Source organism: Falco peregrinus, chromosome 3 (assembly GCF_023634155.1).
Source record: "Falco peregrinus isolate bFalPer1 chromosome 3, bFalPer1.pri, whole genome shotgun sequence".
NCBI lineage: Eukaryota > Metazoa > Chordata > Aves > Falconiformes > Falconidae > Falco > Falco peregrinus.
In genome coordinates, this window is record NC_073723.1 from 89,985,491 (window position 1) to 90,011,594 (window position 26,104).

Consider the following 26,104-nt stretch of genomic DNA (forward strand, 5'->3'; position numbering starts at 1 on the left):
AAATTCAGTGATCCAACCAACATGAGTAACAGATAAATGTTCTTCATATTTGACTATCTAACCCACATCGGAAAAAAGTTAATACAGTACAGAGAGGACTTTCAACATCCCACAAGTACGCCAGTGGATGGCACTAATTATTAAAATATTTTAACCCAGCACACAGGAAGGAAAGTGCAGATGGATGCAATATTACTTAAGGAAAAAAAATCCTGCTATAAAACTTAGAGGCAATCTAATCAAGCACCACAATTCACAAAAGCAGAGACCTGAAGTCGAGTCAGAAAAAATCCTTCAGACTTAAATAGGTGCTAACATGCTCTATTGAACAGAAATGTAGCTCAGTTTTTTTCTGAATTCAGACAAAAGTTAGCTCCGAAAGTCAACTGAAGGTTGATGAACAATGACAATGAAAAATGCAAGACATTTTAATCAGCAAGTCTTCCATCTTATTAGACTGTACGTTTGTATGACAGAAAAGGCCATGGGTTTTAAGGGCAGTGGAGACCTCTATATAGACTAACAGCTTTTAATGCCGAGTAGCTAATGCTAGTAGAGGCCAGCAGAGAATGGAGATACAAGGGCAGTTCTGTAATTCATACAATGAACTTGCCTACAGAGAAGCTTTACAGTAAACACTACTCCCCTTTTCAAAACAGCAGAACAAAGCAGCTGAAAATGGATTCTAGTCTTTATTTTGTGCAAAATGCCTGCCTCTAGTACTCAGGTAAGAAAAACCAATGGAGGTAAAACATCTGTGCTCAGCTCTTTATTTACATACAGACATTATGGAAGCTACATCCCTAATAACTGGAAATATACAAACTGCAGCACATTCAATATTACTAATAAATGCCTTTCACTTGCAGCTAGAGAAAAAGAACACATGGAAACAAAATGGCATGCTAAGAAAAATATCTTTCCTTTAAAAAATGGGTACAAAGATCAAATTGTCAGTAGCTGAATAGTCTCTAATCCCAATCAATTTAAAATTGCACTCCATGAAACAGAAACTCTAGCTTTTCATTTTGTAATCTTTCTTGTTGTACATCAGCACTGAAGGAATTTTCAATGGAGCTCTGTACACGTGTAGCTCTAAATATTAGGCCGGACTGCAAACACACAGTCATAAAGCAGACACTGCAACGTTTAGTAAGCCCAACAGTACGACAATAACATACAAAGGTGAGGGCAGCTGAAGAATTCCTCATTTACCTCGTTAAGAACTCCACCACAGCATCTCCCAGAAATTCTAAACGCTCGTTGTGGTTAATCCTGAAAAAGGCATTTTATGATTTATCATCAACTAAGTAACACATGCTGGTTATTTACACAATACAATTGAAATAGAACAAATCAGAGTTGACTGCTGATCAGCCATGACAGACATTCTTGCAGCCTCCCCTACCCTCTCTGGGTTACAAACCTTTCCAAAATAGAATAACAATTACATGAATCTTGAAACTCAGGACTTTGAAATTTTCATACGTTCCATTCTGACCTATTGTCAGAGCTTAACAAATAGAGAAAGGAGGCACAGCACTGCTGACTGGCACTGAGGTCAGGTTTCTTTGTCCATCAGAGGGCACCAGGCGATTGAAAAAAACCAGCCTGTCTTCAGTCTTGTGCATGCAACCAGGGAAGTGTACATCATTAACATCAACACCTGCAGGGTATGATAACTGCAACAGATTCATTGGTATGGCAGAGCTACAAGGGAGTAAAGTCCTTCCATTTTTCACAGCAGCATTAAATGCCCTGTTTTCTGTAACTTCCTTTGAGCTCAAAAGAAAAAACGGCTGTACAAGAAGATGTATTCAAAGATGCCATTAAGCTAGCAGAATCTTCTGTTTCCTGTGTTTTCCATCTCTTCTATCACTGCTCCTAATTTTCCTTTGTTTTGCATAAAGTTTTGTTTCCTTCAAGCTCTTTGCCTGCTTATATAACACAGGACTAACAGGACACAGCAAGTGAAAAAAAATGACAGTTTGTCTTCGAATATGTACAAATTTCTGCTCTACACATCAAAGCACGTAAGCAGCACCGTTTTGCCTTCCAATATGATTGTAACAGAATCAAGGCCATTGCCACAGGATTTTCTTTTTTTATTTAACCCAAAAGATCTTTCTCAAGTGTTTGACAGCTTTTACCGTCATCTGCACTCCCCCAACAATCATATAGTTAGTCTAGTTTCTGAAATAGCAGGCCTTTGTTATGGGCTGAAAGAATTCAAGTACCTCTGCTGCGTGCAAAACAAAGCATGAGCAACACTACGATTCCTCTGTGTAGCAACATAGCAGAAAACACAGCTCTCAGAAGTGAACTTTATATTTGTGTTATTTTGTGAGAATTAATGCAATTTAGCCTTATTTCACATTATCTTAAGAGAGCTTAAATAAGCTTGTGGCTCACTCTTGAAGAAAAGGGCACGATCTAGCTGGAACAGCATTTGAGGAAGGCTGCAACAATAACTTACTCAGAATTCAGCTTCTCCCATTCCCGAGCTTCCTCCAAAATGATGACTCTTAAAAGGCCCAGTAACACTAGTTAACTAAAATACATACACTCTGCCCTCTAGAAAATGCATTTAGGAGATTCCACGTGCAACTGTTTCTTGCATTAGCCCTATGAGATTTGTTTATTCTCTTTGGCTAAATATGGTGCCTGTGGCTATAAAATGCATCTTAAACATTATTTATGTGCACAGAATTCTTAGCGGTCACTTAAGGATTATTACATTACAACATTAATGTTTTTTGCATATGTCTTTACATTGGACCAGTAAATCAGCAAAGCCCACGTAAAGTATCACAGTCAAGTTAACAAGCTGTCATGCCAGGAAGGTACTACTGTGAGGAAACATGATGGAGAATCCAATTTATAGCAAAGACAACAACAAATCTTATTTTTTATTTTGCAGAAAGTAAGAATTTAACTTTTTAGTCCTCCTCATTTCAAGGATAAACAAAATTATAGAATTATCTGTTAAAACCTTCCTCAGGAGTTTTCTGCAGGCATGACCAAACATTTACTATGTCACTGCTAATGGAGGCTCAGCACATCTTCATAATATAAAAGTCAATTTAAAATTACTTTTCATTTCAATTATTTGCCAAAGCTGTTGCTGACAGTAAAGTGGGCTGTTTCCATTAAACATCTCCTTCTGCCAACATCTTCCCTACTTGCAAATAATAACTTTGATTACCTGGAAGGAGCTGGATCATCCTGTCCCAAACGGGACATAATATTTATCAGCGTGTTTATCCCTAGAAATATAAACAACACACTATGAAACAAACCATCACTAATTCAGTTTGAATAGGCTTAGAAAATAATTACCAAAAATGTTACTTTGTAATTACTGTAGACAACTTCATCCTGTTATTCAGAGGGTTTACTTACAAGTATAAACCTTACACATGCTCTCAGCCTAACTGCAGTCCTGTTACAGTACTATTGTACAGATAAAAATACCACCTTTGTGTGAAAAAGACATTCAAAATAATACACAAACAATAAACAACTTACTTCATTACAGCTGAGTATACTTTTAAGGGGTAAGGAATATTCTGCAGCAGACAAACCACATATTTTCATATTAATAAGACGTTTTTACAAAATACCCTCCAGTTTGCTCACCATGCTCAGCAGCAATTTAAGAAAACAATACTTGCCAAAAATCAAAGAAAATGCATCCTCCCATTTATTACCCTTGGCTTTTCTCAGCTCTTTACTTGTTGATTAATTTGCAATATCCAGTCTTTTAGAAACATCTCACTGATGTCTCTGGATAATCACAGAAGTCCTTCACTGAAGGGATCTCTCAGAAGAACAACGGCCAACAAAATAATAATGGACAAAAGGTTTGCTTACTAAGTGTGACGTAAGAGAAAAATGGTAGTGGTGTAACAGCATACCTTTTTTTCTCATGTGCATATGGTGAACTTTTCTATCTCCATACTTTGGTTGTCGGATCCCACAGTTGGATAAGGAATTTCTAGCATGATCCGGATTCATTCCGAAGTTCAAGTGATGGCTTGGATGAGTCATGGCAAGCTATAATGTAGCACACACAGGGGAAAAAAAGTCTTAGATGCATTTTTGCAAATAAAAGAAAAAAATATATCTTGGACTGAAAGCTAATAATTATTTTTTAGTTTGAAGAAAGGCTACAAAGTGATGTCGTCAATCAATCCAGCAATTTAAATGTAGGATGTACTATTTCAGATGTCAGAAAGCAATATTTATACCCAATCATTGGTTTAACTAATTAACTTTCAATAGTTTTTTTTAAATGAAAAATTAGTTTAGAAATGAAAAAGCATGAACTGCCAACTTGCCTTAAGAGTTTTGCTTACCAGCTTTGCTGACCTGATTTCAATACATTTGCTTATTTAAACATATATTCACTCTAACATTGCAGCGTAAATATTCGTATTAAAAATATGAACAACCAAAAGAGCTTCTCAACCATTCATATATTTTAATTAGTTTATTTAAATATCTATAAAACTTTCCTACTTCAAAAAAACCCTCAAAAAGCAACAAACAAGTGTATTATCTCTGCCATCGTTATTCATATAAGAGCTCCTTCTCTCCTGACTACACAGGGCCACTCTTCAAGTGGAAGTGAAGAGCAATGGCAAGATTGTTTTTTTGTTTGTTTTACCTTTGTACCATCTAGCATTATCAAAAGCTTACTCTGCTGCTGACACCAACACTACAAAAATGGCATAGTACATAGAACTACAGCTAGCTCTTATGACTCCATCCTGGAAATTCTTGCATTTTGTTTCTTTACTCATACACACCTAAAAATATTATATATGTATAAACATACGTGTACACACACCTTGTACATAAAACAAGATATACACTGGCAAATTCAAGCTGCAGAAAGTTACTTCTGAAAACCTGTAGGACTAGTTCTGCAGCTGTGAGCAAAGGACATTCCAGTAGTTCATTCAAACACTGTCTGTGGCTTTCCAAACATAAGACTTAGAGCAACTTATTTTCATTATTTTTGAGAGTAAAATTATATTTCATCAATAAGAACATTCTCCAAGTCCTTTTCAATTCCTCGCTAATATTAGTAACTTTGTCATAATTGCAAATTCCCAACTTCTGTTCCATCTGCACTGGATGACAAATTACAACTTCCCTGAATAATTAAATTAGCTTAGTCTTTCTTGCCCAGTCTGTACTTTAAAAAGAATACCTCATGATGAAACAGGTAAAAATCATTGCAACATTATACATCTAATATCGCCTATATTTAAGTAGGTGACTCGTGCCATATAAATTTTTAAAAAGCTCTTTCTCTTCTAGAACAAGTCTGTAAGCTTTAAATACATTTGCATAGGGATCAAGCATTAAAAAAGCCCACTTGTTATAACTAAACATTATTTTGAGTAATGCTGACATACTTCATTTTATGCTTTCTCCCCTTTTCCACTGCAATTTGCTTTTTGGTTGGTGTATTTGGTCTCAATATTTTGAAGATTTCCACCACTGCATTATTGTCTTTCATATTAAAACCAAGGCAGCCTGCAAACAACCAAATCCTACAAGGTGCTCAATGTTTATAACTTTCAGTGGGACATGCCCTGGAAACCAACTTGTAGAAAACAGAAAAGTCAAGAGAAAAATATTTCTCCATAAGCCTCTGCTTAAAGTAGTTTGGGAGTCCATTCTCCACACACACACACACAGAAACTGCATGTTTGAACTCAAAAAAATTCACCTTTCTCAGCCCCAGTGGGTGGAGAAATAACACTTATTTCAAGGGGTAATTCTGAATAGAAGTCTCCATTTCCCTTCAGTAACTTCAGAAAAAACTTAAGGAGAAAGGGGCCACCATGCAGAGTCAGCCTTTGGAACCCATCAGTTCCAAATATGCACTTACATAAATGACTGGTTATGCAACATAGATGCATTTAAAACAAGAAATTGCCCTCTCCAGATCCTGCCCTTTTTGTATGTGCAAAAATTTCATCATGTACTTGTAGAAATCAAGAGCTAAACAGAAGTTTGCAAATTCCTTTTCACTAGCTATAAATGCAAAAAACAAAGGCAATGCTTAAGTTATTTTATTCTTTTTTGGAACAACAGACTATAAAAGGAAGAAGCAAGGTGTGTACATTCGTCTGCAGAATAACATCATATTCTTCACATGAAAATAATGAATAATGTACCTGGTATTCTTTTCAGTAAGCATATTTTTGTCTTTCTACAGGTTAGAAGCAAATCCAGACCTACCACTGGAGCAAAGGTAGGTATATGCCTACATGCACAATAAATGTCTCTAGAAGTCTCTTGGGATAACTGAAATTTTTGTAAGACCTGCAGTGCAAGTGATCAAGTACATCCAAGCTGTGGCAACGCAGTGCATTTCTCAAGTTTGTACAACTGGCAGTATTATGGATAAAGTCAGTAACGTTAGGAAGACAAACCAGCCAGTAGTTTATTTTTTTCTTATCTTACCTGTAGTAAGCATCTATCTCGAAAAGTGTAGCCTATCAATTTGTCCAAATGCATCAGGCACTGATGGTAGCGGACATGGTGGGTGAGGACAGGAAGCATCATCGCATGCTGAAAACCAACAGCAACATGGAAAAGCATTTAACTTCAGTGTGCAGAGTTCTCAGCTGACTAAGCTATAAATACAAACATTTCCCATTTGTCACAACACTGAGTTTTACTGTTTTGGTTTAAATGAGGAACAACAACAACAACAAGATAATCATAGTTTCTCAACTTTTATCATCAGAGCACTTAATTAAATCCGATTTGTCCACCTGCGTAACCACCGTCAGGACACAGCCCCACACAGACTAAATAAATAAATAAATAAACCCAGTATTCTAGTTAAGTATTCTGAATGAGGTAAAAAATGTCTGTCTCCAGTAACACCAAATTTCAGTAACCTGGGACTGAATATGATGCTATATGTTTGTATATTCTCATTTAACACCCTGCAGCCTTAAGTTAGTACCAAAGATGAAGAAAGACCATTTCCCTCTGCCTCATAACATTAGGGAAGAAACACTTCATACCACTTCAACCAGCTTTCACCCAACAACAGCAGCTACTTCATTTTCGAGCACAGTTATTAGTACCTTGCTTCATTTCCTTCCAAGGAAAATTAAGGGCCTTTTGAAATGCTGTAGCCTGGCATTTCCTTGCTTAATATGCTAAAAAATATCAGGAAGGTTGTTTTGATTATCTAGGAAACCGATACTGTTTTTCTGTTGGGGAAAATGTCGATAAAAAATTTCAATAAAACTATGTTGCACCAATGAAAATCTTCCTGTTTTAGTGTTTTACAGCAGGAATTCTACACTAATACGGGCTTTGGATGGATATGGGTTGAAATAAGCAAATAGTACAGTTTATTACTACAGTGGTACAGCAAGTACATCAACATCTAAAATCTTGCATAAGTGTGAAAAGTAAGTGCTACAGGAGAACTGTCATTATTGCATGTAATCATTTTTATAACACTGATCTCAAACGTCAGTTCTTCTAATCATTCCTATTAGTGACATGGCATGAATATATTCAAAAGAATGACATGTTTTTAACAGAATCAAAATGTGAGGGCTATCACTATTAATTTCAGGAAGGGGAAGGTGCATAATTACAGAATATGAGCGTACGGTGTGGAGGGATACAAGAAAGTCAAGCATATAAAGCAGATTATGTATAATTCGCAGAATAAACGATGTTATGGATTTCTGCATGTCTGTTAAAGAAAGAACAGCAAAAAACACAAACCGGTGAAAGTTACAAGACTGAAAAGTTAAACAGAAAGTATTGCCATTGGTTATTCTTAAGTAAAAGACTGAAATTTTTGAGAACTGAACACACAGATGGAAGGTTGTCCTGCTTTCAGCTAGGATAGAGTTAATTTTCTTCTTAGTAGCTGGTGCAGTGCTGTGTTTTGGCTCTGATGTGAGAACAATGTTGATAGCACACTCATGGTTTTAGTTGTTGCTGGGTGATGTTCACACTAAGTCAAGGACTTTCCAGCTTCTCAGGCCCTGCCAGTGAGAGGGCTGGAGTGGCACGGGAAACTGGGAGGGGACACAGCCAGGACATCTAGCCAAACTAGCCCAGTGGATATTCCATACCATAGAACATCATGCTGGTATATAAACTGAGGGGGTTGGCCAGGGCCTGGGAATCATTGCCCAGGGACTGGCTGGGCATCGGTCAGCAGGTGGTGAGCAGTTGTGCATCACTTAATTTTCTTTCCTCCTTTACCTTTGGATTTCTTCCTTTCCCCCCACCCCTTTTCATTGTACCTGTTATTATTATTATTATTGCGGTTTTTTTAATTTTTCTTTCAACTATTAAATTGTTCTTATCTCAACCCTAGAGTTTACATTCCTTTCCGATTCTCTAAGCAGCTGCATGGTACTTAATTACTAGCCAAGATTAAACCACAAAGGTAATCACAGAGTCATAGAATTGTTTTGGTTGTAAAAGATCTTTAAGATCATCAAGTCCAACCGTTAACTCAGCACTGCCAAGTCCATCACTAAACCATGTCCTTAAGCACCATGTCTACACATCTTTTAAATACCTCCAAGGAAGGTGACTCCACCACTTCCCTGGGCAGCCTGTTCCAGTGCTTGACAATTCTTTCAGTGAATAAACTTTTCCTAATATCCAGTCTAAAAATCCCCTGGCACAGCTTGAGGCCATTTTCTTGTCTTATCGCTTGCTATCTGGGAGAAGAGACCAACAAACACCTTGCTACAACCTCCGTTCAGGTAGTTGTAACCAGTGATAAGGTCCCCCCGAGCCTCCTTTTCTCCACGCTTAACTGCAGTTCCTTCAGCTGCTCCTCAGAGGACTTGTGGACCCTTCTCTAGACACACTCCAGCACCTTAAAGTCTTCTAGTGCGGGTCCCAAAACTGAGCACAGGATTCCAGGTGCAGCCTCACCAGTGCTGAGTACAGGGGGTCGAACACTGCCCTGATCCTGCTGGCCGTGCTATTTCTGACCAGGACGCTACTGGCCTTTTTGGCCATCTGGGCACACTGCCTGCTCACAGGACAGGCTGTCGACCAACAGCCAGTCCTCTTCCACCGGATGGGAGTAATTAGTTAAGAGCAAGACAAAGATGCCTGTATCACTGAATGGCAGAAAAATGCAAAACTACACCAAGCAAAATGATTAAGTGAAATTTTATTTTGTTACCATGTCACTCTATTTAGAGTTTCCTTAAGGTAATTTACAAATTTTCCAGGGGAACATCCCTCTTACCTCCATATAAACTGTACAGGTGTGCTTCCTATACCTTCCTTCATAGAAGGAATTATTTTTAAAAACAACCAAACAAACCCCCCCCCCCAAAACAACCCCAGATCTGTTTCATAGGACAACTCTGCTTTCCTGCCTGCATGTTCCAGTGCCTTAGGCATAAAGAGTCCCTGAAGCAAGGTTTAATATCCTTTATAGCAATACATGTGGCCCTAAGTTTGAAGACTGAAATATAAAGTTTTAGATTATTATCAGCTGTGGTGCAGTGAATGAAGAATTGACATCTCCCTGGGAGCACGCAGGTCTTTGAGTCTTGCAGTTATATTGACAAAGTGCTGCTTTCATGGCACTAAATACTTGATTGATTCAATTAATGTGCATCATGTTGGATTATAGCTATTTGATGCTTCTGATGTTTTATGTATTTATCTCTTTACGAGAAAATAAAATATGCTTGAAAAATTGTATTAGGCTAAAGAACAGCTAATGATTAAAAAAAAGTGTCCTGAAACCATATGGCCACAGGAGTTTTCACAACCTTGAAACTTGCATCTGGTTACAAACAAGTAAACCCTTTTCTTTGTTTAAATATATATGATTTTAACAATGCTGCATGTTCTTTTTCCTGCTGCAGCTGGCATGGCAAGGCAGGGACTCTCTCAGGTGCCCACAGCTACTGCCACCATCCCCCAGGCTAGCAGCCTGTTCCTCACCTGAAGCTGCAAAGATGAACCAAGTGAGCTGAAGTATTTTGAAATGTGTAATTTCTCTCCTTACCCTGAACACTTAACACTGCTGTTGAGGGCAGACCATCAACAATACAGGCAACAATGAAGGGGGTTGTGTGGGGGTACCTTCTCAGCATGGCCTCATCCCGCCAGACTGCATAGTAAGTGCTGTCCAGCTCTGTGGGCAAGCAGTGCACTTCAACTACTGGGTAACTTCAAGTAAGCCTGGCACAACACAGCCATTTGACATTTCTGGAACACTTCACTCACCCTTTTACCTCCTGCTCCAAGTGGTTCATTTGCGAGACTGCAAAGACCAGTGTCATTACTGCTACGTGGAACTTAGAACAACTCTAAGCTATCCGAGTGACTTAAAAGAGATTCAAACTTTTAAACTGTAACGCTTTTAAAAGCATTAATTTTAAATCACTGCACTTTAGCTCTGCCCACAGAGTAGACTGATGTGTGTTTGGTTTTAGTCTTCTTTAATCTGGGAAAACGATGTAGCTACAGCAGTAATCTTAAATTTTACAAACATACAGTTTGCCTACTCTTGGACTCTCAAAGAAATCAAATCAAAGGACCTTCATACAAGAACTGGCTGACTTGCATGTTATGGCTGCAGCTGGGCACAAAACCATGAAATAACTTTACTTTCATCATTCCTTGGTGTTTTGCTGTCCTTCAACAACGAAATTAAACAGCAATATCCAAGAAGACATTAAGGGATGAATCACAGCAGATATTATGAGTAACACAGAACTGTTTCAAAGCTCCTAAATTAGAAATTTACACTCTTTACTTAACCTGTAAAAAGAGATACAGTTCACAACAAAAAATTAGAAAAGGGCTGTAATTTTTCTTGGCTTGAGAGAAGACACTGTTCCACTGTTCTCTTTCTTTTACTTCAGAAACAATAGTGGAATGACAATAAATGTTTCAGACAGATGAAAAGCAATTTTAGTTATTAGCATTTCCTCTCCTGTTAGAATTTCCCCTTTGGCCTTACCAGATTTCTAAAGTAACAATGGGATTTCTACCTATAACTTTGCCTAGCAACCCTCAAAGTCTATATTTCATACTGTTAAGTTAATTTTAAGCATTTAATGCTTAAATAACATCTCCAAAACAACAGTTAAAAAAACGATGCAAATATACCTCCAGTATATTTATTTGGCTGTTATAACTACTTGAATTTTACTAATACGTTATTATATAAAAATTGCACTTATTTTTATCATATCACAAATCTGGTGGCTGTCAACTGCTCCAGGACAGATCTGGCAGAGATCTGTACCTTGGGGGTGTCAGGCACATAAAACAGAGTATCTGAAAGACATCTCCCTACTGATGGTCACCTGTTTTAATCCCGAAGTTTGGTGTGGGTTTTTGTTTGTTTCTTTCTTTCTTTATTCCAGGTTAAAAGATACTTCTTCATGCTTCACTGTAAAATTTGGGTTTTGAAAAAATATCTAAATAGAAAAATGTATTAAAATAAGAACATCTAAAGCCAACTCAATTGATGGATGAAGAAGTCGTTGGAATTCCATGCTAGACTCAACATTTGGGTAACCTCCAGCCTCAAGCTGGCCATTCCTAACCCCTCTCCTTGTGCTAATCAACCCAGTGGCAAGAAAACTAAAATTCTGAGATAACTTTTTCTGTGTGTGGAGGGGGGACAAGACACTAGAATAGTTCTCTAAATCAACAGATCTTATTGAGGTATTCACTTTACTTTGGTTCTTCAGCCTAGAATCACAACAAACCCTCGTACGAGGTAACTGGCAACTATCAAGAAAGAAAATATGTCAGTCATTTTTTCAGTTTAGTCACCTGGCAGACATCAGAGCGTATCCCTGTCTTCCAGAATCCCTGGCTACTCAACTCAACAGTCACTTCACGTCTCATCGTGTTCTTCTGACGAATTTTCTGCAGCGCTTCCTAAACAGGGAGAGAATGGAAGTCCTGTGAAGAATTTCTACGACAAAGCACTACCAATGCACACATGCGTGTGTTCACAATACCCTTTAAGGTTTGCTTTTGGTGAGCAGTTTCTAAGACAATCCAAGTCTTATAACTGCTAGCCATAGACTGGCAGATGTGCTGAAGTACAGTGTAGATAGAGGGTTTTGGTAAACCAAGAAGAGAACACAGGTGAACACATTTTTTATTGAAAATGACAGAACAAACCAGTCTGACTCATACATCCAAGATGATACATAAGCAAGTTAAGATCCTTAGAATGAAAGCACCTTCTTTACCCCTCTGTGCAAAACAACCTCTTCATTCTAGGCTGTCACCACGAGTACTCCTGGTTTGAAGCATTCAGTAGGAGTAAAACAAACTAAGTAAAAGAAAGGCTTTGTTTTGTGATCTCAGCTACTTCATAATAGCTCCTGTTCAACATTGTCAGTGCTCCCAGTCTGGGTAAAGGGTAAGCATTCACTAGTCTTGGAGCCTATTATGATGAAATCTGCTGATATTTTTTCAATTAAAGATTAAAAAAATAAAACCTGTTTTGCCTTGACCACTGGCTGTTTAGTGTCGTGTAAACAGTTTATTTGCCTCTAGAAACTATGGAAGGGACAGATTCATTAAAAGCAAGTATTTTTCTGTAAAAATGGAATGAAAGAAAACCAGCTAAAATAAATCATTCCTGGATCAGGATCTCCTGGTTCAAATACTACAAAGCCCCCAGGGTATGCAATCTCCCCACATGGCATGTGCTACTGGTAAAGATTCCCTCAACACTCTTCCTTCTTCAAAACACAAAACTTTTCAAAGCTGCAACCCATCCTCCCTCTCCTCTTTTTCACTACAGGGCACTTGCTCAAAGCTGTCTCTTCCCTGCTGCCAGTCTAAAGCCTGTAAGCATCTCTGGGCAGGACTGAGCTCTGTCTTCTGTTCTGCAGAGACTCAGAGTGGTTCCAAGAGGCACATCTATCCAGACACAGATTCATCAAACCTCAGACATCTCAATACTGAGGTGTCTAAGGTAGGAGGCTAGTTAGCCCTGGCGCCTTTTATATTCAATGAAGGGGGATAAATGGCTTCCAAAAATGTATTTTATTTCTCTCTCCACTGACTTCAAAGTGAGTCTTCAGGTCCCAATTTATGCACCTGCTGCAAATGCTCAAAGCTAGGTTAGAGGAACCTTGTCACAAATAACAACATCATACAATCTCATAGTAGTGAATGACTGATGGCAAAGGGAACAGAGATGCTTGCAGCATTGCACCCCTTATGCATTGCCCAAAATTTGCATTTTGAGGCTGTGTCATTGGGCATTTTCTGAGACAGCTGCTACAGTGTTTGCTAGATTTAACTGTACTTTTAGGCTAACTGGCTCAGGAGCACTCCACTGTTACTCATAATACATGACTGATAATCTTTAAAAGCCCATGTACCAGTCAGGTGCAGCCCTGCTGTTCCTTCTAAGTTACTATCACTTCCACTGGCAAAATGCATAGGTTATCCTCACATAAAGCTTCTGCTTCAGCCCCATACGCGCCTCTGATGGCAAACTACTTGTGATAAACCCATTATCCTAGATAATATGGTCTAGCAACAAAAATCAGCACACCACACATTAAGTGATAAATAAACAAGGAGCATTTTATCTTTTGAAGCAAAACGTAATCACCCACCTGCATCCAATCCACTACAATTTTACAAATAAGTCATCCATTAGCCCTTAATGAAAAGATGCCCATAAAACAATAGTTGTCCCTTCTACTTGCTCAGAGTGTAGAAAGCTGTAGCAAACAAAATTATCTCCTATAGGGACAAAATATTTTTTTCTGTTAAGTCACAACATTGTTGTTTTTTCCCATTTACAAGTAAGCAAGCTAAGGGCTTATTTAACATCAGCGTAAATAAAACATTAACTAAGACTCTTGCTCCTGCAACAGCATACTATGCTTTGCAGTAATAATAAAAATCAGATGCAATGTCAAATGTATCAAACATTTACTGCAACCAAAGCTACACAATTAGCAAACTGGGGAAGACTCAGGAACTGGATGCAGTGATCCTCATGGGTTCTTTCCAGCTGAGGTTATTCTATGACTCTATGAAACATCAGTTTTTCTAATCAATAAATAAAAATACAACACCACTTAATTAAATTCCATCCGGTACAAAAGATGTTAATTTCTCCTCTAGGTATTCTTTACATCAGCTGTCCAATTAAGAGTGCCTGGTAGACATGCACCAGACAAGTTCAAAGCTTTAGTCCAATATCTTAAAAAATAGATACCTGAGAGCAGGCTGCTTTAGACTATATTTAGGTGACTTTAGTTTTCTGATTTTAATTCCCAGTTGGCTGAGCATCTGCACTTAGGAAATGCTTATAGCTCATCACTTCAGGGGAAAAAAAAAAGTGAGAAAAGACAAAAATTCAACAAATACCTCATTTATCATTGCAGATTACTGAAAATAACAACAACCAGATGACTTCAGCTCAAAGATCTTAAAGAACATCACTAAGACTGCCTAAAAATTACAATTTAAAATCATGCACAAGTGTGGCAGTTTTCATCTTAGAAGAGAAATGTTTAAAATTATGAGCCAGTTAAAAGTGCACTCTGAAATAAAAAATCCTTCTCTATGCTAATTCTTGAAATCATTAATGGCAATGGCTATAAAAAAGTTATGGTTCTATAACAATCATTTCTAGACTTGGGTAAAAAAACTTGCAGTAGTTTGACAGCTGAAAAAAAGAAAAACGCATCCATTCACTAACAAGCAAAGATAAAAATAAAATCAGTGTTAACAGCCTGAAATGAAAATCTGTTGTAAAGGATTTCTATTGTTTCCATAAACAGGGTGGTCATATGGCTTTATTTCATCCAGAATTAACCATGCTTATTTATCTGTTATAGGACAGCCCAGCATACCTCTCTTTGTGATAATTTCTGTTTATCAGCCTGTTTGACTTTGGGACTATTAGCCAACAGGTGACGCAGCTTCACATAACTCTTCCACAGCTTTTGGTACCTGAAGGACATAATCAGAAAACAAACATTTTGGTCAATAGAACAGAAGTCTCACTGTTTCTCCTTATGAATGCACCAGCTGCTAATAATGTACCCATATACACACAGATTGTCTACAAGCATCTTCTTGCTGCAGAAAAAAATCTCAGAGCATCTTCCAAGAGAGTCAACAGTGTCTCTGCAGTCGTTCCAGCTGGGTGGACACAGCAGCAGACAGGAGGCATTAGTGTGCACTGAGGTGAACAGAAAAGCTCAGAGTAGAATCCAGGACTCCCAAATACCCACCCATCCTCTCCAAAGGGCCACCTCTGCAGGCTGAGAAGACTTGCCCACAGCAATGACAACTCAATTCAGGCAAGTGAGAACTCCCTCTTCTCCACAGGGTTTACTTATCACTAACTGAAAAGCAGTTGTAACTTTTCCCAAGAAGTGTCTGTTCTTACACTGGCCGAAACATTTTAGTGAAGCACCCGAGAAAGAGCATAAGTCATGTGCAACACAAAGTCATTCTGTGAACAGTGGAATAAAGTGTCATTCCCTACGGGTTTGTGATGAATGGAAACAGCAAGTCAAGTTTTCTCTGTGGTTACCATACACTTAAGGTTTCTGGTTCTCTCCAACTGTCAAGCCTTTTCCTATTCTGGGGCTGTTGAATTACACATGAACCTCAATAACAGAACTTTTTCTTCAGTGGGAGTCCCTCTGCAGCCTAGCACAGATTTTCACAAAACCTGTGAAGAACTTAATCCATTTGCAGACAACATCCCACCATTCCGTTCAGCTGCAATTCACCAATGGGTTCAAAAGTTACTATGGCAGGACAGCAACCAACAGAATCGTGACACAGACCTTGTGTCCTTAGGAAATGATACTATCTTCAAAATAGTATCACCTCTGTAGAGATTTTTCAAGAAAACCCATAAACCCAGGCTTTTTAATAGGAAACAAGGAATTAGAGGACTGTGGGAGGAAGTTTACCCAAGTGGTTTATTTTCTTCTATATATTTACATTATAAAAGAAGATCCTCTTCAGCACCAGCTTAGAACAGTGGTTTTAGTAGGAAGCTACCACATTAGTAGCAAAGCTGTAAACAAAGCAGCAGCTCTTTTACTATTTCATAATCGTCCCAGCATCCTGGGTTCACAGGCACACATTTTTTTATTGGCATTTTCTCCATAGCTATTGCTCTGCAGCATTCTTAAATATATACTCTGTCTCTAGAGATGCTGGTATCTTTTGAGTCTATAAACACATCTGAAAGGGTCAATCCATAGATTTTTTTATGCTCTGTTCTCCGCATTTCTGCAGTCTGCAGAATAGCACATCTATTTCTGACAAATCCCCATCCAAAGAAGAAAAACAAGTTAATGAACAAATCAACCAACCAGAAAACAAACAAATGGCACAAGGAGGTTTCAACCCAAAAAGAACCACCTGAAACTATGATCTACAATGTATGTTTTACTACTAGTATTAATATGGGTAGAACAAGCTCTGTTACTGCGTTTAAGTTTGAAAATTATTAAACAAATTACAATAACAAAAATTCTGTATTAGAACACCATAAAGAAAAGCCACATCTTTTCTGGGCATTGCTTATCTCACACATACCAGAGTTAAGCCAGAGTTAAGGCACAACAGAGGTCTTCCACACAAACTGCTTTGTTACTTTGATAAAAAGAACCACCCCTAAATTCTGGAAGCATCTCTGGAAAAACAAATAAACAAAAAACCCCAACAACAACAACATGAAAATTTTAGAGTTAAAATCAAAAAAAAATATGTGAGAAGAATATGTTTTGTATCTTTATACTGGTTTTGATACCCGGTACTAGAACTTTACAAACATTAAGAAATTCAGCATCAAAATAAAGGTAGTTCTTAAATATTCTTTCTATGGATGAGAAAACTAAAAGATTCACATGGCACCAAGGCCCACCAGCAACAGATGGGAATGACCTGTCTTAGAGGGGGAAAAGGACACTAGGTCTGGAGTTAGCAGGGCTCACAGAGAGCTTTAAACTAGATTTGAAGGGTGAAGGGAATAAAACCAGGCTTGTTAGAGGCTGGGGGCAGCACACCAGTGTTGGATGTGAGATCAATAGCACTGCTGACGTGCACCTATGCCAATACCCAAAGCATGGGCAACAAACAGGAGCAGCTGGAAGCCATCATGCAGCAGAAAGACAATGACATAGTCACTGTCACAGAAACATGGTAAGATAACTCGCATGACTGGAGTGCTGCAATGGACGGCTATAAACTCTTCAGAAGGGATAGGCAAGGAAGGAGAGGCGATGGCATAGCTCTGTGTGTCAGGGAGTGTTTTGACTGCCTAGAGCTGAATGGTGGTGACAGTAGGGTTGAGTGTTTATGGCTAAGAGATGGTGACAGTAGGGTTGAGTGTTTATGGCTAAGACTATTTATGGGAGGGTCAACAAGGCAGATATTCTGGTGGGAGTCTGTTATAGACTACCCAACTGGGATGATGAGACAGATGAAATATTTTACAAGCAGCTGGGAAAAGTCTCAAGATTGCTAGCCCTTGTTCTCATGGGGGAATTCAACTTACTGGAGGGCCACTGAAAATATAACACAGCAGAGAGGAAACAGCCTAGAAGGTTCCTTGAGTGTGTGTAAGATATCTTCCTGACACAGCTGGTAAGTGAGCCAACCAGTGGAGGTGCCCCACTGGACCGGCTGTTTACAAGCAAAGAAGGACTGGTGGGTGATGCAGTCTGAGGACATCTTGGGCATAGCAATCATAAGATAAGAGTTTTTTGATTCTCAGAGAAGTAAGGAGGTGGGTCAGCAGAACTGCTGTCTTGGAGTTCTGGAGGCCTAACTTTGGCCTGTTTAAGAGCCTGGTTGACAGAGTCCCTTGGGAGACAGTCCTGAAGGGCCAAGGAGCCCAGGAAGGTTGCACACTCCAAGGAGGAAGTCTTAAAGGAGCAGGAGCATGAGCAGGTCATCCCCATGTGCTTAAGACAAGCCGACAGGGGAGAAGACCAGCCTGGCTGAACAGAGTGCTTTGGCTGGAACTCAGGCAGAAAACGTGAGTTCACCACCTTTGGAAGAAGGGGCAGACAATCCTGGAGGACTATAAAGATGTCACAAGGTTATGCAAAGCAAAGATTAAAGAGGCGAAAGCCCAACTAGAACTCAAGCTGGCCACTACCATAAAAGATAACAACAAATGTTTTTATAAATACATTAGAAACACAAGAAGGGCCAAAGATAATCTGCAACCTTTATTGGATGCAGCAGGTAACACTGCAACAAAGGATGAGGAAAAGGCTGAGGTACTTAATGCTTTCTTTACTTCAGTTTTCAATAGCAAGACCAGCTCCTCTCTGGGTACTCAGCCCCCCGAGCTGGAAGACAGGGATGAGGAAGAGCAGAATGAAGTCCCCACAGTCCAGGAGGAAACTGTTAGTGACCTAGTGCTCCACTTAGACATGCACAAGTCTATGGGGCTGGACTGGATCCACTCACAGGTACTGAGGGAGCTGGTGGAGGAGCTCACCAAGCCACTCTCCATCATTTTTCAACAGTCCTGGCAAACTGGAGAGGTCTCCGAAACTGGAGGTTAGCCAATGTAACGACCATCTTCAAGGGGCAGGAAGGAGAATATGGGAAACTACAGGCTTGTCAGCCTGACCTCGGTGCCATGGAAGGTTATGGAGCAGATCACCCTGGAGGTATTTAAAAAATATGCATAGATACAGTGCTTAGTGACATGGTTTAGTGATGGACTTGGCAGTCCTGGGTTAACGGATGGACCTGATGATCTCAAAGGTCTTTTCCAACCTAAATGATTCTATGATTCTATCAAGATGAGAAGGATTAAAAGTCATGCTCAAAGCCAGAAGAAAATATGTTATTAATTGGATAAGCATGGACTCTTCCCTCTTCCCACCATACGACATTCAAAATTCTCAGCACCTAGTTCTAGAAGAATATGTTCTAGAAGAATATGAGTGTTTGGGCCTCAAAACTGCAGGTGAAATTCAATGTCCTTAAAAGACACTGGAGGAAAATGCATGAGGAAAAAGACAATGTTAACTAGATATGCACAAGAGATGAGCTCTATACTGTCTGGCATCATTCAGAAAACAGATCTCCAACTCACTGGAAGAGTTCCCTGGAATTGTGAGAAATGAAAAATTGTGAACAAAATCCAGCAATCATTATTATGCTACTACACCAGTCCACAGTGAAACAGTATTTCTTGTTCTGCCTGAAGTTCTGATTTCCTCTCCACTCCTTCACTACATTCCTCCCAATACCTATAATGATATAAAAGGTACAGAGAAAATCAGCTTGGACACTGCTGTGTAGACTTGATCCTTCAAGGCATAGAAAGGGACAACTAAGTAGGATATGGCAGAGTGCAAGAAAGTAAATGTCATGAAGAAAGCAAGCAGAAAATGGCTATATTCTTCATCATTAGATGTAAGACCTGAAAAGCATTTAATTAAACGATCAAGCAGCAGCTCTGAAGCAAAAGTCAGTCCTTTTTCATATGATGCACAACAGTACTGTCAGTAGTTTTATGCTACAACTACGGTCAGTAGCATAAAAAGATTCAAACAGTGATTTGAGAAATTTAGAGAAGGAAAGTCCATTCAGGGCTGTTAAAACAAAATGATCTACACACATCCTATAGCTCAGAAGTCCATATGCTACAGACCTTTGGAAGCATGGATAAGTATTTCTTCCCCTCTGCCTTCCTGTTAGGCTATTCTCTCTCCAAAAACCCCGCAACTGACCTCTCAGAGAAATAACACTGAGCTTGAGGAACCTTTGGTCTGACCTAGAAGAGCTGTTCTCAGGTTGAGAAATTTCATGCTGCACATGCACGTTTACTTCAGCAGATCCTGAATTATGCCAGAGAAAAGAAGTTATACCTTATATCCTCTGATTTACAAGAGCTTGTGTCCATTGTCATAAGCACTAAGCTTCCTAGCAGACTCAATTAAGCACATGAACAAGCCCTATTTAAGCCACAAATTACAACAGTAATGAGATTCTGAATGAAAGATGGAATGAAAGTATCTTACTGAGGATCTCCAGCATAACTGAGTTGAGCAGGTCGTATCCCAAAGTGGACAATAATGGGGAAAGTAATTACATCAGGATTGAACTGTTCCCGGTCCAGTTGATCAATACGAACTGAGCTGGGTTTCTAGGAGAAAAAACAAAATACACCTAATTGATAACAGCTCCATGAAAAATTTATTGCCTCTAGCTTATACTGTCCAGGAACTACGAAGCAGCTCTATTTCAAGCTCATACTGTCCAGGAACTACGAAGCAGCTCTATTCCAAGCTTATTAAAATACACATAAAACTAAACACTAATATGATAAAAAAAATATTTGAAGTGACTGAAACAAAGTTAATTGACTTAGCTCTTAGTGAAAAAGGGAAATATTTTTATTTTCATTTTACAAGTCGGGAAATTTAGTTTGATTATTTTCATGAAAAGTGGCTTTCTTTGGTTGAACATCACACTGGAAATAAAATCAGGATTAGCATTCTGGCATCCAAGCTCCCACACACCCGAGTAGTTTGCTAGGATCAGGTAACCTCTCTAATTTTAGCTCTGCTTCTGATTTCCCAAAGCAAGTGAAGCCATTATTATATCCATTCAATCACACCAACCAAACAGCATTAAAAAAATCTGTCATGCTACTCTTGCAAAAGGCTCCTAGGCTGATGTGTACAATGAGGAATACAGTCTCATATAATGAGGAAATTTCTGTCTTTTTTACACTTCAAAACAGAAGTTCTTTTTCCAGTTAAAAAGGACAGCACAGAAGGAGGCAACTTTTGCTTCACTCTAAAAACACCGAAAATGAGTAATTCCACATCACTGCAGAATACATGCTGCTTACAGAGCTCTCGATCACTTATCTAACATATTTAAAGACTCAGCTGAAGATGCACAGTTTGTCTTCAAGTAAACACTTTCTCCATTACCTGGCAAGCTGCTTTGTAATGTGCCTGCTTACTCCCTGCTTTGCAATCAGCTGGATGAAGCCAATATTTTGTTTGTCTAAGGTTTCAGAAATAGGGCATTACTTCTAGTTACCTGCATCTCAGAACTTCTAATTTAGCATTGTGAATTTCTCAAAGATGAGTTTCATAGACAGAGAAACAGCTTCCACCATTCTCTTCACAAAACAATAAAAACTGTGTCAAGAACAAAGCTTTCAGCCTTCAAATCACCTTGGTAGAACTGCTCACAAGAATCATTTTCTGCATGGATAAGCAAAGCCCATTCTATAAATCAAGGTAAGCCTCACCAGGTGGTCACATTTCCAATCTATTCTAGAAAAAAACAAAAATTTACTTAAAACTTTGACATTCAGATAGAGAAACATTTTCCAAGGGAAAAATGCTCATCAGTTTCCCTTTGAACATGATGACTGAACATAAAGTTACATCTCCCCAGCCAAAAAAACCAAAGAAAAATGAAAAAATTAAAAGTTAGTTAGGTCATGCTTCTAGGCTTTAAAAAAAAAAAAAGAGAGAAAAACACTCACCCACAGCACTTCCAACAAAAAGGGATTAGGACGACAAAAACTAATGAAAAAATGGGGAGGGATTTGTAGCAGGCAGAATGATGCTCCCAAATTTCAGGACTTTAAGCTCTGGTTTAAAGTTTATCTGGTTTTGTGAGGTTTGCACAAAGCCAAGTCGAAAAGCTTTTATTTTCACAGTTTTTCATTGGTTCTCCCCTTCCATAACATGAAAAATTAGGAACTTCTCCCGTCCCCACTCCCCTCAAAAAAGCAGCCTTGCTATGCAACAAGTCCTCTGAAAACCAAGGTGGCAAAATGTGATAACAGAATATGAAACAATAATTATACTCAATACGCCAATTATAATCAATATATATTTAAAAATTACAGATAATATTTTCTTATTAAAATGTTCCATACTTTAGACACTGAAATGGAAGAAATCTGATCCTTACAAGTGCGAAAGGGAGAAAAGCTTTCAACACACCTATAGCGGGGCCTGTGTAAAATGCGTGGCCTCAGGATCACTCAAAATCAGACTCTTCCTCTTTATTTACATGACACTGCCTTTGAGTTTTGTCACTGTTACACAGATGTTCACAGATGTCTGAAAACAACCAGGACAAAAGAACTCCTTCTTTAAGACTCAGTCACCATTGTTCCTTCACTGACAGTTATGAGAGGGGTGTAGCTAGGCCATGCTTTTTTCCTTCAGCACAGTGAACAATAGCTTCCCCTCTGGTGCCGCTTCTGAAGGTTAAATGAACAAACAGCACCATACAGAAACGTACAGTACAAACTGCACACCAGCAGACAGGACACAATCAAATTAGATGTTATTCTTCCAGATTTTTATCCCTGTATTCTTCTAAAAGTGCTGTGAGTGACCATGTAATAATCACAATCTCGCTTTTAAAAATCTCATCAACACTAAAGAAATTCTAACAGAACAGAGGCCCATTATCTTTGTTTTCTACTCCAAAACCCATCAATCAAGGCTTTGCTGATATTAGAAGACATGATGACACTGTTTGCAGATGTAGTGCAAAAATATGTTAAAATACATATATATTTAAGTGGGATTTATACGCCTATCAAAGTTTTTTCCCTTCTCCAGCAAGCATATATACACCTAACTTAAAATTAAAATACATATAAAAAACCTAGATCTGCTCACAAAAGGAATTATTTCTGAAGGGATGTTGTGGAGGAAAGCAGCAAAATAAAATTTAGTGGTTTTACTTTGTAGTGTCAAGTGGATAAAATTGAAGAACTGTCATTTTCTAAAACAGTTTCACATTGTAACAGAACTGTTTTATCTCCTAATGTTACAAAATGCACAGAAAAATACTTTCATACTGGTTTTCACTTACTTTCATACTCAATAGAATATGCTGCAATGAACAGAAAAAATCCTCAAACTAAGAAGAAAGTCATTGCAATCTTGAGAGAAAAAACATGTTCTAGTTATGGCATTATAACACGACATTTCAAAGTGTTGCAGATTTCTTTTATGCTTACATATTTTGATGTCCACATGCATCTCTAAAAACGTTGTCTTGTAGCATGCAAAGCTTGTCTAGTAAAAATCACACAAAACCTCAAAATTAACACTACCACTCACAAAATGCACCCCCCTGTGCATACATTTACAGTTTAGTGACACAAGGAAGGAGCATATATGCGTTTGTTCATGCTAATCAAAAAATCAAGTTTTCAGCTAGCTGAAATCAGCTTATCTTCAGCGACGCCACTGAAGTTACCTCAACGTATACCATTCAGATGCTGAAGACTGTTGCACTAGCATGTACCTTGTATCACAGAAACCACAGGCGACAAAGTTACACAGTTAAGGCTGTCTAACGATTTCTATTATGAGATTCTGGTTTAGCACTGTTTTAACTGTCTCAATTTTTCATAGTGAGAGTTCATGTATTCTGTATTTCAGGTTCCCAAAGATGATCTTATTTTCCTTTTGGTTTAGAAAGTTTTAGCCAGAACTAAAACACTTAGAATGAAATCAAGGGAAAAATAAATTACCCTGTCCAAGTTATGATTAGCTTATAATGCAGTTTACTAAATTTAATGCTGTCATACTTAAAAGTATGAACTTGAAAAATATATTTAGGAAGTCATCCTAGCTGCAGTTTGGTAACAAGTTTTTTAGTTAGCAAACAATCTCCCCTTAGGCATGATACCTAGGCACATTTTTTCTGCAGAAGCTGAGAAGTTGAGCTATAAGCAAAGGAGGAAAAGCAAAGAAGGAAAATGAAGTCAGAGATAGAGAGGTATTACAACTGAGAAAGCTGCATGGCAGTCTAAAATATTAAGTCCAAAACATTCCTATACTACTGAGATACCACCATGCAATATTGACCAAACCATGCAAGCAGAACTCTGCAGCTTTTAGTGGACATTTACTTGTATGACCCACATTTTGTAAGTGCAAAAGTTAAAAAAAGAAGTGGGCTAAAATCACATAAATACTGGAGTTGAAAGGAGCTGTGTTCAGAGAACATATGCCTTAAAATACTAATTGTTCCAAAATAATAAGGCCATAGGGGTTTCAAGCACACCACTGAAAATTAATGGATGCATTCATTAACATACACAAGATTCCTCAGTGTGAGTGAGAGCAACAGAGAAACAGTGTGGGAAAACCCCACAGAGGCAGAAAACACCTTTTCCGTATTCAGGGCAGAATCTGCATGGAAGACACTAAGTAGAGCTAGGGGGTAAAAAGAGGAAGATGAAAGAAAATAACAAATAGTTACTAATTCTCTGGTTCTGTGTCAGGGAAAAGAGAATGAGATCACACAACACAAAGACTGCCTAAGAAAATAAGCAAGCAGAGGAGCAAACTATGGTTTCACATACATAAAATATAGCCATTCCTTTTACACACACATTGAAACAGTGCTCATCTGGAAACATGCCCTCCAGTAGAGCGGCGGAGGGTGTAGTTCTTCCCAGGGTTGGAAGAAGTCAATGAACTGTTCCTATGGCAATCTGCAAATGTTACTGGTCATCTGTTCCCTTTCCAATTCAGCCTGGAGCAAACTCCCTGAAGCAAGACATATTTGTGTCATTGGGTTGTTGATAATCAGAATTATTTGCTCTACCATGCCAGGGCTGGTAACGATCATCCCTTTGCATTCTTCTGCGTATTTCTGCCATTCCAGCTCTTCCCACTGAAGCATGTTGGCAATCTCCTCTTCAGGCACCAGGGCTTTATTGCATCGTAACAAGTAGAGAAGAATCTGATGCATTGAGAGTACTTCTTTTCCTCCATCTTAAAAGAATAAATAAATAAAATGCATTTCAGATATTCACTCCTAAAGCATGAGCAAGACAGAAAATATGCAGAACACATGAAATATATGGATAAGCAAAATAAAATGCAAAATGCTTAAGCGACTTGACAAATATGAAGGCAAATATTTTATTGATGAATACTGCACTTGCATAAACACTTTGCTAAACTGGAAGCAATAACAGTTATGGTAGCAAGTGTAACAGTTTCATCATACTGTAAAGTTGAAGTTTCTAACTTGCCTGAAAAAACTTTAAAATGAGTAGGCAGAACAATCAGTTACACTGTCCAGTTATATCTTCCTTTTCACACTTCTATAATTCTTTTTTACAACAGTAGTTAAAAAGCCTTTAGGCATTCTCACAGCTTTTTTTTTTTTAAAGAGCACTCAAAATTTTATGGGATACTTCTGGATGAATGTAGCAAGTTATCCTTGCATTTCAAACTCATCTGCATGCTTACATGCTGTACCTGCAGACTAAAGAGTCTCATGCTGTTTTCTATCACTAAAATCAAGGACACGTGAAAACAGCTAAATACTTCAAAGACCCCAGGAAACATGCATAGCAAAGGCTGCTTGTAACAAAGGAAGGCAGTATAATAAATATCTGACTGGCTTCAGTTAGCCAGTTACAGGTGTGAAGACACAAACAGGAAATATGAGTGACAGTCCTGACAGACCACCACTCACAGACACTGACTATTCAAACTAAGTACGTCCATTTATACAAGTAAAAAGATAAGACAGATTACTATAGTGCTTTAATTTTGAAACACATCTCTCTGACTCCTTCCAACAACAGGGTATTAATCTGTAGGTATAGAGGCATCCAAGTTTCATCCCTACAGAGCAAAAGTGTTGATTTCCCTTCCCCAGGGAGCAGGGCCAAACTGGTCCTGCTCCCGAGTACGTTCTCTCTCATTACACATACAATAAAAAGGAATGGAATAAAAAAACCAGAAGTAAAGCCTTAGAGCAGCATGGGGGATGATGCCACACCACAAGAAATGTGATCCCAGGCACACAGGAATAGCCTCACAGAACTGCTCTGTTAACAGTAGTGCCGCATAAGATGATGCTGTCTACAAAACACACGAGGGAACAAGCACCTCTCTTACTTCAGCTGCGATTACAGCTTTATGGTACAGAAAAAATGAAAGGGAATGACATAACTTGGCCTCTTAGAACAATTAACCTCATTCAAACTCCAAGAGGGAATCTTAAATAGGGAAAATACACCCTAAACCTCACTGGAAACGGAAAT

At 38.5% G+C, this 26,104-nt stretch overlaps 1 protein-coding gene across 2 annotated transcripts in view; it reads right to left on the reverse strand.

Annotated features, from left to right (window-relative positions):
- The window catches only part of DROSHA (drosha ribonuclease III), a 74,969-nt gene that overhangs the window by 22,619 nt on the left and 26,246 nt on the right, over positions 1–26,104 (reverse strand). For both annotated transcript variants that reach the window (XM_055799561.1, XM_027795730.2), the window contains 8 exons: positions 24,649–24,818; positions 20,061–20,185; positions 14,898–14,997; positions 11,833–11,940; positions 6,484–6,591; positions 3,918–4,056; positions 3,206–3,266; positions 1,216–1,275 (listed from right to left, as the gene is read on the reverse strand). In XM_055799561.1, coding sequence (XP_055655536.1) covers positions 1,216–1,275; positions 3,206–3,266; positions 3,918–4,056; positions 6,484–6,591; positions 11,833–11,940; positions 14,898–14,997; positions 20,061–20,185; positions 24,649–24,818 — 871 coding nt within the window. The remainder of the gene's footprint in view (positions 1–1,215; positions 1,276–3,205; positions 3,267–3,917; positions 4,057–6,483; positions 6,592–11,832; positions 11,941–14,897; positions 14,998–20,060; positions 20,186–24,648; positions 24,819–26,104) is intronic.